The following is an 18,472-nucleotide window of genomic DNA, read 5'->3' on the forward strand; positions in this document are numbered from 1 at the left end:
CTTACACTAAAACCTAACATTACAAAAAAATAAAAAAACACTAAAATTACAAAAAATTAAAAAAAAAACACAAAAAATAAAAAAACCTACCATTACATAAAAAACTACCGTTACAAAAAAACCCCACAAAATTATCCAAAAAAAATAAAGATTATTCCTATTCTAATACCGTTTAAAAAAAAAAAAGAAAATACCCACCGCAAAATAAAAAAAGCCTAATCTAGAATAAACTATCAAGGGCCCTAAGTTAAACAGTTCTTTTGCTCAAAAAAACAAACACCCCTAATACTATATCAACGGCCACCCCCCAAACTACCAAGGGCCCTTAAAAGGGCCTTTTGTAGGGCATTGCCCTAAGTAAAACAGCTCTTTTGCTACAAAAAAACACCCCCTAAAAAAATACATTACAAAAAATAACAAACAAATTATCAAAATTAAAAAAAATATATTCCTATTCTAATACCCATAAAAACCACCCCAAAATAAAAAACCTAATCTAGAATAAACTACCAATGGCCCTTAAAAGGGCCTTTTGTAGGGCATTGCAGCTCTTTTAGTGAAAAAAAATTAGACCCAAAGACCAACAAACATTACAAACCCCCACCCCCCCAAACCCACAAAATAAAAAAACTATCTAAAAAACCTAAGCTACCCATTGCCCTGAAAAGTGCATTTGTATGGGCATTGCCCTAAAAGGGCATTTAAGCTCTTTTACTGCCCAGACCCTAAACTAAAAAAAAAAAAAAACCTTAAAAAAAGCCTCTTCAATCTTCATCCAGATGGCATCTTCTATCTTGATCCCGGCCGCGCGGAGTGGGTCCACCCTGAAGACATCTGGCACCAATCGGATGCTCTCATTCTATTGGCTGATTCAACATTTTCAGCCAATAGAAATGCAAGGGACACCATCTTGAATCGCGTACCTTGCATTGAAGATTCATTGTATTGGGCGACTGTATAAAGAGGATGCTACGTGCCGTATGTCTTCAGAATGGACCCGCTCTGCACTGCCGCGATCAAGATAGAAGATGCCGCCTTGATGAAGATTGAAGATGCCGTCTAGATGAGGACTTCAACGCCGGCATGAAGATCGTTCAAGCGAGACTTCAAAAACTCTAAGTGGATCATCAGGGGGTTAGTGTTAGGCTTTTTTAAGAGTTTTTTGGGTGAGTTTTTTTTAGTTAAGGGTCTGGGCCGTAATAGAGCTAAATGCCCTTTTAAGGGCAATGCCCATACAAATGCCCTTTTCAGGGCAATGGGTAGCTTAGGTTTTTTAGATTTAGTTTTTTTATTTTGGGGGATGGTTGGGTGGTGGGTTTTACTATTGGGGGTCTTTGTATTTTATTTTACAGGTAAAAGAGCTGTTTAACTTTTTTTAAGGGCCATTGGTAGTTTATTGTATGCTAGGTTTTTTTTATTTTGGGTGGGCTTTTTTATTTTGATAGCACTATTAGTTTTGATAGCACTATTAGATTAGGTGTAATTCTTTTTTATTTGGATGATTTCATTTGTTATTTTCCGTAATTTAGTGTTTGTTATTTTTTTTATTTTTTTGTAATTAGATACTTTGTAATTTTTAGAGTAGTGTTAGTATTTTTTAATGTGTAGTTTAGTTTATTTTAATTGGTAGTTAGTTTAATTTTAGTTTAATAGATATATTAGTTTAATTGTTAGTTTAAACTTAGTTTTTTTAATTTGAAAGGTAAGTTTTAATTTAATTTAAGATAGGGAAATTGTAATTTTAATATAAAGTTAGGGGGGCGTTAGGTTTAGGGGTTACTAGTTTAAATTAGTTTATTGCGATGAGGGGGACTTTTGGTTTAGGGGTTAATAGTTTAATTTATTATATTTTGCTGTGTGGGGCTTTCGGTTTAGGGTTTAATAGGTTTATTATAGCGGGGGCGATGTGGGAGGACGGCAGATTAGGGGTTAATAATATTTAAATTGTGTTTGCGATGTGGGAGGGCGGCAATTTAGGGGTTAATGATTTTATTATAGTGGTGACGATGTCGGGGAGTGGCGGAATAGGTGTTAATAATTTTTTCTAGTGGCGGCGATGTTGGGAGATGTAGATTGGGGTTAAAAACTTTAATATAGTATTTGCGAAGCGGGAGGGCCTCAGTTTAAGGGTTAATAGGTTGTTTATGGGTGTTAGTGTACTTTTTAACACTTTAGTTATGAGTTTTATGTAACAGCTTTGTAGCGTAAAACTCATAACTACTGACTTTAGATGGTGTTAAGGATCTTGTCGTTTTAGAATTTAACGCTCGCTTTTTAGCCATACCGCAAAACTTGTAATACCAGCGCTTTGGGAATCCCATTAAAAAACGTAATTTTTAGGAGTGCGGTACTGATGTTGCGTTACAGGCTAAAGACTCATAATGGCTGCGTTAGGGAAAATGATGGATTATGGGCCACACCACTGCTATTTGACTCATAACGCTCAACTCGTAATCTAGCTGAAAGTGCTTATCAGACAGAAAGAAGCCTTTTTATAAAAATGTTGGATGATCCACTTTGTTTTTTGATTTTTAATAGAAGTAATGTAGCCAAGAGCCAAGCAGAACCATAAGAAGAAGACAATGTTAAAAGATTAATACTATTGGTGGTAACTGAGAAATAGTCAGTTACAAAATTCTCAGTTTATATTTGATAAAATTATTTTATTGTTTATTTTATATTTATTAAATGTGCTTGTTATATGTTTGAAGAATATCACGAGGCATAATTCACACATCAGATATTGTTATTTTATTTTATTATTATCATTTATTTGTATAGCGCTGCAAAATTCCTTAGCGCTTATTTTATTTAAAAAAAGCTGGGATATGAAAGCTACTTTTATTTTAAAGACAAAATTAAAGTGTGGCTTTAATTACCAACTGTATAATTTGATTTAAAAAATCTAATTATTAGTGGAGATATTGAATTATTATTATTATAATTATTATTATCATTTATTTGTGTAGCGCTGCAAAATTCGGTAGCATTGGATTGGTACAAAGTAAACTTTTATTTAAATATGAGGCCTTCCAGATGTGGACATACATGGTCATAATCAAAGCCCATTCTTATCTGAAATATTACAATTTAATTGATAGTTTTTTTTAATATTTATTTTATAATTATTTTGTATTATTGTTTAATTGTTTAGATAAATGATTTTTACTATGGGTTTAATTTCTGTTTTTTTGTTTGACTGTTTTTTTAAGTCAGCAGATACTACATCATTAAGTCATACTGTCACTGGCCTAAAGCCCAACACAATGTATGAGTTTTCAGTTATGGTCACAAAGGGTAGACGATCAAGCACATGGAGTATGACAGCTCATGCAACTACCTATGAGACAGGTAATTTCAGGTCTTGTGTCTATTTATTTTATACTTGAAAATAGTGTTCAGTTTATGAGTTACAATATTCCAATTTAATAATATATACCGTCTATAGACCCTTTTATGTATTTTTTGGAAGTTGCAATGAAATATAATTTTAAATTGCACCATATATTTGTATTTCAGTTTATTTTTTTATTCTTATGGTGTTTTTCTACTGATTTTTTTAAATATTTGCATGAGTTTATGAATTAGACAATCACAGGAAAATGGACCATTTATCAGGCTATTATTATTAATATGTTTTGGGGCACAATTAGTTTTATTTTATATTATAGTTTAATAGTAGTAGAAAGACCTTTTATTTATTTTTTAAAAATTGCAAAACAAAAACAAATTTGCATGATGAGCAATACTTTAACATTCACACTATATATAGTAAATCACACTTTCAATTTATGCATTAGATCACTAAAGTGTTTTCTTATTTTCAAACTTTTTCAGCACCAACATCTGCCCCGAAGGATTTAACAGTGATCACAAGGGAAGGGAACCCTCGGGCTGTTACTGTAAGCTGGCAGCCTCCAATAGAAGCCAACGGCAAAATTACAGGTAAATGTGCATATTCTGCAAAAACAAAAATCAAATGATTTACTCATTCAATGTATTTTTTAGCAGATCTCCTTAGATTTTCACAATGTTTAAATATGATAAATGATTAAGGCTTTGTTTTCCATGCATCTGTAAATAATTTATACTATAGAAAAGTAATGAAGAGAAATATAATAAAAAAAATGTAACAAATATTTCATAAGACGGTAGAAATGTTAAAATATAACACTATGTAAAAAATTATTTATAGTTACACCTCTATCAGCATAAAAACTATCTAAAGAGATTACCATTGCAGAAGGTGTGTTATATAAGATTTAGGTTTTATGTGTTTTAGTAGACTACAATTCTTTAATATTGACAATATAAACTTTGACCTTTGCCATTGTTGTAGATCCCTACTTATCAAAGAAACAATGGCAATGCTGCATACCAGTGTTTGGTACATATGGAGTTTTATTTAACTAGCAGAAATGTACTGAAATATGCAATGCATGCAGAATTCTCATAGACTAATGTAGAATCAAAATATATACAACTGTTTTACTTGCTTGCAGAGATTGTAATTTGATGATTAGATATGATAGAAATCAAACTGTATTTTCAAGTCATATTTCTAATTTTTCTTTATAATTCTTAAATTAATTTGGCTTGAATAATGCAAGATCCTTGCTCATAGTTAAGGTTCATTAAAGGAATAGTAACCCCACATTTTTATTCATGATTCAGATAGAGCATTACATTTTAAGCAACTTTCTAATTTACTAATATTATAATTTTTTTCGTTCTCTTGCTATCTTTATTTGAAAAAGCAGGAATGTAAGCTAAGGAGCCGGCCCATTTTTGGTTCAGGACCATGGATAGCACTTACTGATTGGTGCTACATTTAGCAACCAATCAGCAAGTACAACACAAAAAATCATGTTTTAAATAAAATGTTTACACAATGGTATACAGTACAAGGTTTGAAGTTGAATTTATATATTTTCTATTGAATTTCTAATCTGTTCTTGTAACAGTCTATCCTATTGAATTTTTCATCCGTTCTTGTAACAGTCTATCAGGTTGGTCGCTGGTTATCCTCTGATAGAGGCTCAGTTGACCTTTTAAGTCCTAGGTTCTTAGTAGAACTCAAACTCCTGTATATAAAAAAAAGTATCCAGAATTATAAAAGTGATGAAGGTACATTCTAAACTGGAGGGGACTAAAACATGTTATGTTCTTTTATATACTCAAAATTATTTATCTGATCTTTATTGTTTAGCTTATATCCTGTTTTACACATTGGATAAGAATCAACAAATAGATGATTGGATCATGGAAACAGTGAGCGGCGACCGACTAACGCATCAGATTTTGGATTTAAACCTTGATATCGCTTATTACTTCAGGATACAAGCTCGTAATGCAAAAGGATTGGGGCCCCTTTCAGATCCAATTTCTTTCAGAACTCCTAAAGGTATGTCATCTTAGATGGTCAATATTTTAAATAAATTAAAATGAACTAGCATAATGATAATGTCTTTTAAGTTTAAATCTAAAATAAATTATTAGGCACATTATCTTTATTTTCTTAAACATTCCTCTTAAAAAAAAAAATTTTATATAAGAAATGTTGCATTTACTGCTAACAGAGAGGATGTTATTGAAAGCCTGGCCAAAAAATAAATAAATAATGTCTCTATGCTAGTAGCAAAAGCTAGATGTTATATTATTAAGAGATGAAAGATAACATGACATTAGCTTTTTCATCTTTTTTACAAACACCAGCAAAACATTATTTTATTACTTGTTTACAGAGTTGCCATTCTTAGTTTACAAGATACTTCCTATATTAAATTGCACAATTAATTATGTACCATCAACCAGAAATTAAAGTGTTTTTGATTAATTGAAATGATGTCTAAATGTATTCTCATATTATTAGTAAAAGTTTCATACATAACAAGACATACTTTTTACATTTATTCTGCATTACCAATATTGGGCTTAAAAATACAGATATTTGGGGTATTGGTAAAACTGTTTCTTGGCCCAGAACATGGAACTTGTAAAACCTCTGTTGTTCTTGTGAATTATCTTGTCTCTTGGTTATTTCTATTTAGCTGTTTTCAAGTTTGATTTTTTTATAATGTAGAGTCACTCACATCTTTGGGTGTGATGGGGGCTATACAAATCTTTTTGAATTGGACAATTTTCACAGTAAGATTTTTCCATGATATGCTAGTGTCACAAATTGGTTGAATTCAATTTAGGCCTCTGATAATTAAGTCTCAATTAACTGTTTAATTTTAAAATTTTAACCTTGACGTTTATGTCTATACTGTATTTTAAAATTATTTTCAAAAATTAATTTTTGACAATCTTTACATATATCACTAGATGAATAGGAGAAAATGTGTAGATATACAGCCACCATAAACAATATAATAGACAATATAAAGGATACTCATTTTGTATAATTACCAAAGAGGCAATGCCAATAAAACGTTTTATAAAGAGTTAAGAAAGTTCATTATTTGTTTTAAAATGTATTTTATTATCATATCACTTTTTTCAGAAGGGAGGCTCAGTATGTGTAAAACCTAAAATGTTAAGAAAAAGATTAAAGAATCTAATCATCAGGTAAACATACTGTTTATATCAGGTATCATGTTATCCCAGATTTCTTCAGAGCTATTCATTAGTTATAACTATATATAAATAGTCTATAAAAAAAACCAATTCATGGGACATATGGATCCATAATGTGCTAATTCAGCCCACCGATCTTTTATTACTGACAAACCATCCTCTGTGTTTTAACAGTAACTTAAGTGTCAAAAATATGGCACTCACCAAGACTCATTTGATTGTTTCTTAGAGGAACTTATATTAAAATTTAAAATTATGTGCTAATAAACTTTATCAGCTAGCCATTTAGGTTATCACTTTTCATTCTATATAATGCACATTTTATCAATAAATGGTGAGTGGTGTGATAGATAAGTAGAATACAGTCATGGAAAAGAAGACCATCAAGCAAAATTATAAGCAACCACAGACATTATGGATGATAATGTGATAAAACAGAGTTAGAATGAGTCAGAGCTTAAGACAAACTTAGAATCAGTTAATTTTATTTGCAGAAGGGAAAACAAGCTAGTGGTTACTAAAGGATCCAGACAGAAATATACCAATATACCAAAATATGAATATAAAGTGACCCTGCTTTTTTTTACTTAAAATAACAAATGTGAAGTTTTTGTTATCTCAACTCTCTTTTTTTTATATTAATGAACTTTCCTTCGGTTTGTTGTGATAAAAGATAAATGATAGTAGGCATGGGCATTCTGATGTTTCGTTAGCTTCCATTTGTGAAGAAGGCTGCCACTCATGACGTTTGGCTCCTTTTGGAGCTGGATTCCTTCTTGTAAAAGTGCAACACACTAAGATTTGTGCAAATCCAGACCTTAGTGTTTTAAACTTTTGACAAGAAGAAACCTGGCTCTGAAAACAGCCGAATGCCACAAGTGGCTGCCATCTTCAGCATTCGGATGCTAAGGAAGCATCTGAATGCCCGTGTCTAAATTATACTTTGAAGGGACATAATACTCATATGCTAAATCACTTGAAACTGATGCAGTATAGCTGTAAAAAGCTGATTAGAAAATATCACCTGAGCATCTCTATGTAAAAAAGGAAGATATTTTACCTCACAATCTCCTCAGCTCAGCAGAGTAAGTTCTGTGTAAAAAGTTATACTCAGCTGCTCCCAGATGCAGGTAAATTTTTTTAAAAAAATGAAGAAATGAACAGCAGCCAATCAGCATCAGCAGTGCTGAGGTCATGAACTCTTACTGTGATCTCATGAGATTTGACTTAATTCTCATGAGATTTCATAGTAAGCTTCCTTTACCTGATTGGTGAAATAATATGAGAGTGCACGATGCTAGTCCCTTCAGATGTCCCAGGACAAACACACTAAAATGCTGCTTAGAAATCCTTTACAATGGGAGGTGGCTACTGAGGAACTTTTGAGGTAAAATATCTTTCTTTTTTACATAGAGATGTTCAAGTGATATTTTCTAATCAGCTTTTTACAGCTATGCTGCATCACTTTCAAGTGTTTAAACATTTGGGTATTATGGCCCTTTAACAGATTGTACAGTTCTATAAAATAAAGTGGCTACAAAAAATAAAATGGGTTAAAGTGCAATATGATCAAAGATAGATTTCTAAAGTGAACATAAGAGGTATGGACAATTAATTAAACATATAGTAGCTCTAGAACACACTATGTATTCAAATAATTTTAAGGTTCTTTGATGGATTTCTTTAACATAGAAATTATATATTGCCTCTGGGTATGATAGAGTCCAATGCAGTGAATGCATTGTAAGCCAATCGACAGACATGAGTTTCACCAGTTATATTTTTTTCCAAAATAAATGATAATTATGGGATAGAAGTAGAACTGATAATACATATTACAGTGATTTAATCTCCGCTAAAATCAGTAGGGTGAGCTTTACTTAGTTGCGTATGCAGCTTAGGAACCTTGTGGTGAAGACCTATTTATGTGAACCTACAAACCACAAGTTAAATGGATAGGAAGGTCAAAATTGAAATGTGCATGGATGCATTTCAATTTGATATATAAGGATTTTTGCAATATACGTCCATTAGCAAAAATGCTTCTAGTAAAAGTTGTTATTGTTTATTTGCAGAATATGCACATATCCATTGAAGGCCCGTGAACCAATAATCAAACACCACACCTTCTCAGAGATCTGGCAGTGGTTGGTATTGCATCTGAAGATGTAATTTGTGTCATACAAGCCACTTCTGACTCCCTGATAAGGTAAAGTGTCTGAATACTAGTGCACAGGCCCTCACAAGATATGTGCATATGCTGTAGAAAAATAGTAATAACTTCTACTAAAAATATTTTTGCTAATTGAAGTGTAAGTGCAAAAATGGTTATTTAGCAAATTAAAATTAACCCATACGCATTTTAATTTTGACCTTTCTATTTCTTTAAGACACAAATGTCATAAGGCCACTACTTCCTTACCTCACAAATCATCCTGTTTTAATTTCTCTCCGATGATTGAAAGCTCTGTTCCTATACAATTGTTTGTGCCAGAGCAGGGGACAGTGCCTCACAAGCCCCAAATGCAGGTGGACAGGTTTTCTGCCTGGAAACATTACCCACCACCAATTAAGTAAATGAGCCATGTGTGTTATGGCTGAAACTGACATTATGTGAATTTTCTCAGCTGCAAATGGATCTTCCCTTTTTTCTGTGGGACAGCTCTCTTGGATTTTATTAAACACATCCTTGGCATTTAAATCACAAAGAAATAGAGTTGATTCCGATTAAAATGTAAAAAAAATTAGATGGGCACGCTTGATCACTTTTAGGAATTCATGTTAACTAACTTGTTCAGAATTCATATTCAAAATCAGCTTCTGTAGCTCACTGTCACTAATTATAAACAAGTCTAAAGGTTTAAAAGGATTCTTCATCCCTTAAAGGGACAGTAAACACCAGAATTGTTGTTGTTTAAATAGGTAGATAATCCCTTTATTACCCATTCCCTAGTTTTGCATAACCAACACAGTTATAATAATACACATTTTACCTTTTTGATTACCTTGTATATATGCCTCTGCAAACTGCCCCCTTATTTCAGTTATTTTGACAGACTTGCATTTTTAGCCAATCAGTGCTGACTCCTATGAGCTTCACGTGCCTGAGCTCAGTGTTATCTATGTGAAACACATGAACTAACGCCCTCTAGTGGTGAAAAACTGTCAAAATGTTTTCAGATTAGAGGCGGCCTTCAAGGTCTAAGAAATTAGCATATGAACCTCCTAGGTTTAGCTTTCAACTAAGAATACCAAGAGAACAAAGCACAATTGGTAATAAAAGTAAATTGGAAAGTTGTTTAAAATTGCATGCCCTATTTAAATCATGAAAGTTTTTTAGGACTTTACTGCCCCTTTAAAGTTGCATGTTATTGTAGGTGACAGCAGTGCATACTTAGCTATAAACTGGAGTAAAGATGAAATATAGAAATATGTGTATTTCAAAGCTTGGGGGAAATTACATTTTCTATTAAATGTTTATAGTTGTAAAAGTTGGTATAGTCCTAGGTATAATCCTGCTCGAAAGCTGCAAGCAGAACATTAACAGTGATTGGCAATTGGCAATTGCTTTTCATTATTTTAAATGTTATTATTTTAAATCATTATTTTAAATGTATTAATCACTAATGTAGACATCTTTAAATATACAACAGGTTTAAACATACAACAGTTTTCTATAAGATCTAAATAATATAACAAACCACGTTCTAGAATTTTTTTGTAATAAAATTAATAACAATGACTATCTTTTTTATTTCTTGTTAAAAATAAATATAGTATTAATAAACCATATCAATTCTCCCCCCCGCCCAAGAATCCAATAATATTCTCAAATAATTAAAAGGTGTTGTATGAGTTGAGTTTACTCCCTATTTGACACATACCTACATATAATAATTTATTAATTTACTTTAACATCTTTTTTTCTGAAGTAGCTGGGTTTTTTATTATTATTATTATTATTATTATTATTATTATTATTATTATTATTATTATTATTTCTCCATTCCAAATTAAAAAAATATTGATCAAGGCCTAAAAAAATTATCAACTAAATGTCCTTAAAACATTCAAAAGTGAAAATGATCTAGAAATGTTTAAATAAACTATAACAAAAATGTTCTCCTCAGTTTGCCTTGGCTGTTTCCTCATGCCAGAATTCTATGTCTACGTATTTTGTATTTAATAGCCACAAAATGTTAACACTGGATAAATTTGTTTATAAAATGTACTGTTAAGTGTAGTGTACTTACACTAAAACAAAATAATGTTTTGCACGTATACAGTAATCCAATATAATATCTTTCAGCAAAGAGATTGTAGCTAGATTTTCACTGCAATGAATTACATTTTTAATTGTACAGTGCCACCTAATGCTGGGAAGGAAAGAAACGAAAAAATCTATATGTGACAAGTTTTTAGTTATATTTGCTTCCTTATTGTGGTAGACAAACTGATAATTTATTTTATGTATTTCATTGCAGTAAAACACTTTTAAAGAAATTCCATGATAATGTTGTTCTCAGTCTTAAAGGTACATAAAATACATTTTTTTCTTTCATAATTCAGATAGAGCATACAGTGTTAAGTAACTTTCTGATTCAATTCTTATCGCAAATTTGCTTTACTCTCTTGGTATTGTTTGTTGAAGGAGCAGCAATGTACTACTGCGAACCAGGTCTGGACTGGGTAATCAGATTGGCCCTAGAAATGTATGATCAGCGGCCCAACCCCCAAGCCCAGCCTCAGCACCCCCCCCATTTCTGGCCCAGCCAACATAGCCTCCCCACCAGCCCGTTACCTTCAGGATTCCAGGAGGTGAGTGGCCTTAAATAGATGTGCTATGCTGCGCACAAGGTTCATTCCCTCTCTTGGTTGGGGGGCTCCCTCTAACCTTTTCTGATGATGTGGCCCTGCAACACCGCTGGCCCACCTGGAAATATACTGGCACCCGGTTGTCCAATCTGGCACTTCTGGGAACCAGCTGAATACATCAGGTGAGCCAATGACAAGTGGGTAATATATGCAGCCACCAATCAGCAGCTACCGCCCAGTAATGCACTACTGCTCCTGAGTCTATCTAGGTGCTCTTTTAACAAAAGATACCAAGAGAAGGAAGCAAATTAGATAACAGAAGTAAAGTGGAAAGTTGTTAAAAATTCTATGCTCTGTCTGAATCGTTAAAGTTTAATTTTGACTTTACCATCCCTTTAAACATAATATATAAAAATACTGAGAGTAATAAAATACATTTTGTAACATTTTTATGGCAGGGCCTATTTTAAGAGAAAATTTACATTATACGTTAAAGAACAGTTGAGCTATTGCCCTGTTTTTTTGCCCATTGGGGGCCGAATTATCAATGTCTGGCGGACATCGCTGAATGCTGACAACATACGCTGTTGGCATTTAGCATTGCACAAACAGTTCTAGTGAACTGCTTGTGTAATGCCGCCCCTGCAGATTTGCGGCCAATCGGCCGGTAGCAGGGGGTGTCAATCAATCCGATCATATGCAATCGGGCAGATTGATGTCCGGAGTCTCAAAAATCGCTGCTTCTTAAATGCGGTTTCCGGAACATACGGTGCTTAATAATTTGGCCCAATTGAATTCATAATTTAAACCATTTAATTCAAAATATAACTGATGTTAGAATTGCTTTAAATGGCCATTGTACTCAAAAAAATGCATATGAGACAGCAGCATTTCATTTCCACATGTCACAATATTTTTTGCCTAAAAAAATGTTAAGGACACACCCCTGGGAAAAAAAAACTCGAAATGCATTTTAAATGTCCTCTTTTAAATTAATCAAAGAACACAATTGACTACAATATCCCTTTAAAGAGACTATGAGCTCCATGTACAAAGCAGTGAAAGTTACACAGGAGCCCTTGCGGGGCAGGTTCGCACATGCTGATTGTTACACTCTCCGTCACCTCTGAGGTGGCTTACTCGCTCTTGGTGATTGACAGTGCCTTCTCGCATGTGATTGGTCACACAAGTGAAGAAGCAAGCATCAGTAGAGTGTGTAATGCTGCATACGGGCCAGCGGATGAACAGATCAGCTGCCCGTATGCAGCAAAGGCGTGCGGACAGCTTCTCAAGTTTAGAATCTCTCCTTATCGCCTTTTGATACATGTAGGCCTTTGCATGTTTAAGCTTTAAAATCACAAATCATAAGTATTTATTTACTGATTGTATTGGTTACTCAGTATAAACTATATGAACCACATACTAAACTTGTCAATTCAGCAAATGGAAGCAAGGAACTGCAATTAAATAATTACATATGCTTCACTGATGTAAGAGGAATATTGATTCAAATTGCAATAATGGTTGTGTGGATAAAATGTCATAAATGCTATAGGAGATAGAAATTCTTCTATTCTATAGTATTTGATGTGCGCTTTCAGGCATAAGGCCACCAGAGCCCCAAACAATAAATGGATATTATTATTATTATTATCGTTATTTGTAGAACGCCAACAGATTCCTCTATACAATACAGAAGATCCCTCTCCAAGGGCATTAATGTAAAAAGTGGACAAAAACACCCTACTCGCACCCAAATCAGTTTGCATATTTTCAAGTGCGCTAACCCGACATAAAAATATGAATATTTCACATTCTAATATTCTTCACATAGAATATTTTATTTTGAATCAGCCAATAGGAACAAGAGCTGCTTAAATCCTATTGACTGTTCAAATCAGCCAATAGGATTTAAGCAGCTCTAATTCTGTGAATTCTAAAAGAATGCCAGGAGAATTTATGAGAAGAACACCATGAAATATAGGTCTTCCAAACTCGATAATAAATCTTTCTTAAACAGACTTACGAGCCTGTAGCATAGTATTAATCACTGAGTCAGAGAAACCTCTATGACTAAGCACTAAGCGTTCAATTTCCATATCTTCAAATTTAATGATTTGAGATCCTGATGGAAAAACAGCCCTTGAGACAGAATGTCTGGTCTTAGAGGAAGTGGCCAAGGCTGGCAATTGGACATCCGAACAAGATCCGCATACCAAAACCTGTGAGGCCACACTGGTGCTATCAGAAACACATACGATTGTTCCATAATGATCTTGGAGATCACTTTTGGAAGAAGAAGTAGAGGCGGAAAGATATAAGCAGGTTGGTAAAACCAAGGAACTGCTAATGCATCCACCATCTCCGCCTGAGGATACCTGGACCTGGACAGGTACCTGGGAAGTTTCTTGTTTAGATGAGAAGCCATCAGATCTATTTCTGGAAGACCCCACATTTGAACAATCTGACAAAATACATCTGGATGGAGAGACCACTCCACCGGATGTAAGGTCTGACGGCTGAGATAATCCACTTCCCAATTGTCTACACATGGGATATGCACTGCAGAAAGAGCTGGATTCTGCCCAAGAAAGTATCTGAGATAATTCTTTCATAGCTAGGGGACTGCGAGTCCCACCCTGATGATTGACATATGCCACAGTTGTTATATTGTCCATCTGAAAACAAATTAATGTTTCTCTCTTTAACAGAGGCCAAACCTGAAGAGCCATGAAAATAGCACGGAGTTCTAAAATATTGATTGGTAACCTCGCCTCTTGAGGTTTCCAAACCCCTTGTGCTGTCAGAGATCCCCATACAGCTCCCCAACCTGAAAGACTTGCATCTGTTATGATCACAGTTCAGGTAGGATGAACAAAAGAGCCCCCCTAAATTTAACGATGATGGTCTAACCACCAAGTCAGAGAGAGTTGAATGTTGGGATTTAAGTATATCAATTGTGATATCTGAGTATAATCCCTGCACCATTGATTCAGCATACAAAGCTGTAGAGGTCTCATGTGAAAACGAGCAAAGGGGATCGTGTCCGATTCTGCAGTCATGAGACCTAAAACTTCCATGCACATAGCCACTGAAGAGAATGATTGAGACTAAAGGTTTTGACAAGCTGAAACCAATTTTATTTGTCTCTTGTCTGTTAAGGACAGAGTCATGAACACTGAATCTATCTGGAAACCTAAAAAGCTGACCCTTGTCTGAGGAATCAAGAAACTCTTTGGTAAATTGATCCTCCAACCATGTCTTTGAAGAAACAACACTAATTGATTCATGTGAGATTCGGCTAAATGTAAAGACTGAGCTAGAACCAGCATATTTTCCAAATAAGGAAACACTGCAATACCCTGTCCTCTGATTACAGATAGAAGGGCACCAAGAACCTTCAAAAAGATCATTGGAGCTGTTGCTAGGCCAAATGGAAGAGTGACAAATTGGTAATGCTTGTCTAGAGAAGAGAATCTCAGTAACCGACAGTAGTCTGGATGAATTGGAATGTGAAGATATGCATCCTGTAAGTCTATCGTGGACATATAATGACCTTGCTGAACAAAAGGCAAAATAGTCCTTATAGTCACCATCTTGAAAGTTGGGACTCTTAGAAAATTATTCAAAAACTTCAGATCCAGAACTGGCCTGAATGAATTTTCTTTCTTTGGGACAATGAATAGATTTGAATAAAACTCCAGACCCTGTTCCTGAAACGGAACTGGAATTATTACCCCTGAAAGCTCTAGATCTGAAACCCACTTCAGAAAAGCCTGAGCCTTCACCGGATTTGCTGGAACATGAGAGAGAAAGAATCTTCTCACAGGAGGTCTTACTCTGAATCCTATTTGATACCCTTAAGAGACAATACTCTGAATCCACTGATTTTGAACAGAATCTGCCCAAATGACTTGGAATAATTTCAATCTGCCCCCCACCAGCTGAACTGGATCGAGGGGTGGCTTTGGTTTCTTAAAAGGCTTGGATTTATTCCAACTTGAAGAAGTTTTCCAATCGGAACCAGAGTCTTTAGGGGTTTTCTGTTCCTTGTTCTGTCGAAAAGATCGAAAATGATTAGAAGCTTTAGTTTTACCCTTAGATCTTTTATCCTGAGGCAAAAAAACTCCCTTCCCTCCAGTGATAGTTGAAATAATTGAATCCAACTAAGAACCAAATAAATTGTTACCTTGGAAAGAAAGAGATACTAATCTAGACTTAGATACCATGTCAGCATTCCAAGATTTGAGCCATAAAGCTCTTCTAGCTAAAATAGCTAAAGACATAGATTAAACATCAATTTTGATTATATCAAAAATAGCATCACAGATAAAATGATTAGCATGTTGAAGCAAACGAACAATGCTAGACAAATCAGGATCTGTTTCCTGTTGCGCTAAGCTATCCAACCAAAAGGTTGATGCAGCCGCAACATAAGCCATAGCAATGGCAGGCCTGAGAAGATAGCTAGAATATAAATACGCTTTCCTTAGATACGATTCAAGTTTCCTATCTAAAGAATGTTTAAAAGAAGTACTGTCTTCCATAGGAATAGTAGTACGCTTGGCAAGAGTAGAAATAGCCCCATCAATTTTGGAGACTTTCCCCCAAAACTCTAATCTAGCCGCTGGCAAAGGGTACAACCTTTTAAACCTAGAAGAAGGAATGAAAAAAGTACCAGGCTTAATCCATTCCTTAGCAATCACATCATAAATAGCATCAGGAACTGGAAAAACCTCAGGAGTAACCACGGAGGTTTATAAACAGAATTTAAACGTTTACTAGTTTTAATATCAAGAGGACTAGACTCCTCAATATCCAAAGTAACCAACACTTCTTTCAACAAGGAATGAATATATTCAATCTTGAAAAGATAAGTAGATTTGTCAGTGTCAATGTCTGTGGTAGGATCTTCTGAATCAGAGAGATCCTCATCAGAGGAGGATATTTCAGTATGTTGTCGGTCATTAGAAATTTCATCAAATTTATGAGATGTTTTAAAAGACCTTTTACGTTTATTAGAAGGTGGAATAGCAGACAAAGCCTTCTGTATCGCATAAGCAATATAATTTTTCATATAAACAGGGATATCATGTACATTAGATGTTGAAGGAACAACAGAAACTGTACTAGTACTGATGGAAACATTTTCTGTGTGCAAAAGCTTATCACGACAACTGTTACATACTACAGTTGGAGATATAATCTCAGCTAACTTACAACAGATACACTTAGCTTTGGTAGAACTGTGATCAGGCAGCAGGGTTCCAACAGTTGCTTCTGAGACAGGATCAGATTGAGACATCTTGCAAAATGTAAAAGAAAAACAACATTAAAGCAAAATTTACAATTTCCTTATATGGCAGTTTCAGGAATGGGAAAAAAGGCAAACAGCATAGCCCTCTGAGCATATAGAAGGCAAGAGGCATATAGGAAGTGGGGTGAAAAATAAACTACATTTTTTAGCGCCAAGTATGCCGCACGATGCAAAAAGAAACCTGGCATCAACTAAGATGCCGGAAATGATGAACTTGCGTCATCAAAGATGTAACTTCGCACCAAAAAAATTCTCAAGCCAAGAATGACGCAATAAATAGCAGCATTTTGCGCCCTCGCAAGCCTAATTTTGCCCGTGAAATTAAAAGAAAAAATCCCTACGACCGATGACAGAGAACCTTTGAAAAGATTTCCTGCAAGGAAAACCATAAAATCAATAGCCGATACTCCCTTCACATCCCTCTGACAAACACTGTTCTCTTAGAGGAATTGGGCTTCAAAATGCTTAGAAGCGCTTATCATAGAAATCAAGCACAAACTTACTTCACCACCTCCATAGGAGGCAAAGTTTGTAAAACTGAATTGTAGGTGTGGTGAGGGATGTATTTATAGGCATTTTGAGGTTTGGGAAACTTTGCCCCTCCTGATAGGATTGTATATCCCATATGTCACTAGCTCATGGACTCTTGCCAATTGCATGAAATAAATATATATATATATATGTCTTTATTTGTATTCATATGTATTTATGTGTTTATATGTGTATATTTGTCTGTAAATACATATATGCACATATAAATACATAAATACATATGTACACACATATAAACATATATATATATATATATATATATATATATATATATATACATATACATGACATGTATATGTATGTATCTCTATGTAAATGCCCTATGACTGACTTTTTTTCTTACACCTAAAACCTCATATCTTTGAGCCCCTATAACTTTTTAGTGCATTTTTAAAAAATAATATTTTATTAGATAGTGTTATTATGAGTTTAAGTGTACTTTTCAATAAGCGCTACATCCGATGCGCCCAAATAACCACAATAAACCCCTTTTTGTTTGCACGTAACTGTTAGCGGATCACTCATAATTTGGCCCAAAACATTTACGTTTGCATAATTATAACACTCTACAATGTACTTTCATTATTTCTTTTGCATGATATTCATGTATTTTTTGTGTGGAAATTCTAGTGTTTAACCCCCCCCCACTCCCCTCCCTGAGAGACCTGGAATGTATTTAGTGGATTGGGTGATATATGCAAGAAGTTGTTTATATATGTCCCTAATTGGTCACAGCAAAGTAAAGAGGCCATTATTTGAAGGGGGATGGAAACCAAACTATAATTCACTATCATGTTTTTAAAACATTTATTTTGTATGGAGATCTTTTATACAATGCTGACTATAATTACTGATAAATAAATAAAAAAATAACATTAATGTCCCTTTAAACTTTTTCATGCAGCAAAATAGTTTTAAGATAATTATATAGTATTTTTTTATATACGTGAAAGCATTTTGTTTATTTAGTGGTCCTATAATTATAGTCAAGTTTAAATCTAAAATGAAGTATAAACTATACAACTAACTTTCCATTTTTTACCCAATAAAACATTCAACCACAATAATAATAAGAGAAAATAAAAGATCTGTAATGCTTCACTAATAAAACCATATTCACAGGAATCTTATAGGAGCACCATACGTTTTTTAAACAAGCTTCAGAATTTGATAAATGTAGGAAATATTTGATTTGCAAGTTATCTATAA

General features: G+C 34.0%; 1 protein-coding gene across 1 annotated transcript in view; it reads left to right on the top strand.

The window, feature by feature from the left end:
- Positions 1 to 18,472, top strand: part of DCC (DCC netrin 1 receptor) — a 980,012-nt gene that overhangs the window by 861,202 nt on the left and 100,338 nt on the right. Inside the window, exons 18-20 of the mRNA XM_053701117.1 lie at positions 3,213 to 3,351; positions 3,838 to 3,945; positions 5,210 to 5,404. Of these exons, the coding sequence (XP_053557092.1) occupies positions 3,213 to 3,351; positions 3,838 to 3,945; positions 5,210 to 5,404 (442 nt within the window). The remainder of the gene's footprint in view (positions 1 to 3,212; positions 3,352 to 3,837; positions 3,946 to 5,209; positions 5,405 to 18,472) is intronic.

The sequence above is a fragment of the Bombina bombina genome, chromosome 2 (assembly GCF_027579735.1).
Source record: "Bombina bombina isolate aBomBom1 chromosome 2, aBomBom1.pri, whole genome shotgun sequence".
Lineage (NCBI taxonomy): Eukaryota > Metazoa > Chordata > Amphibia > Anura > Bombinatoridae > Bombina > Bombina bombina.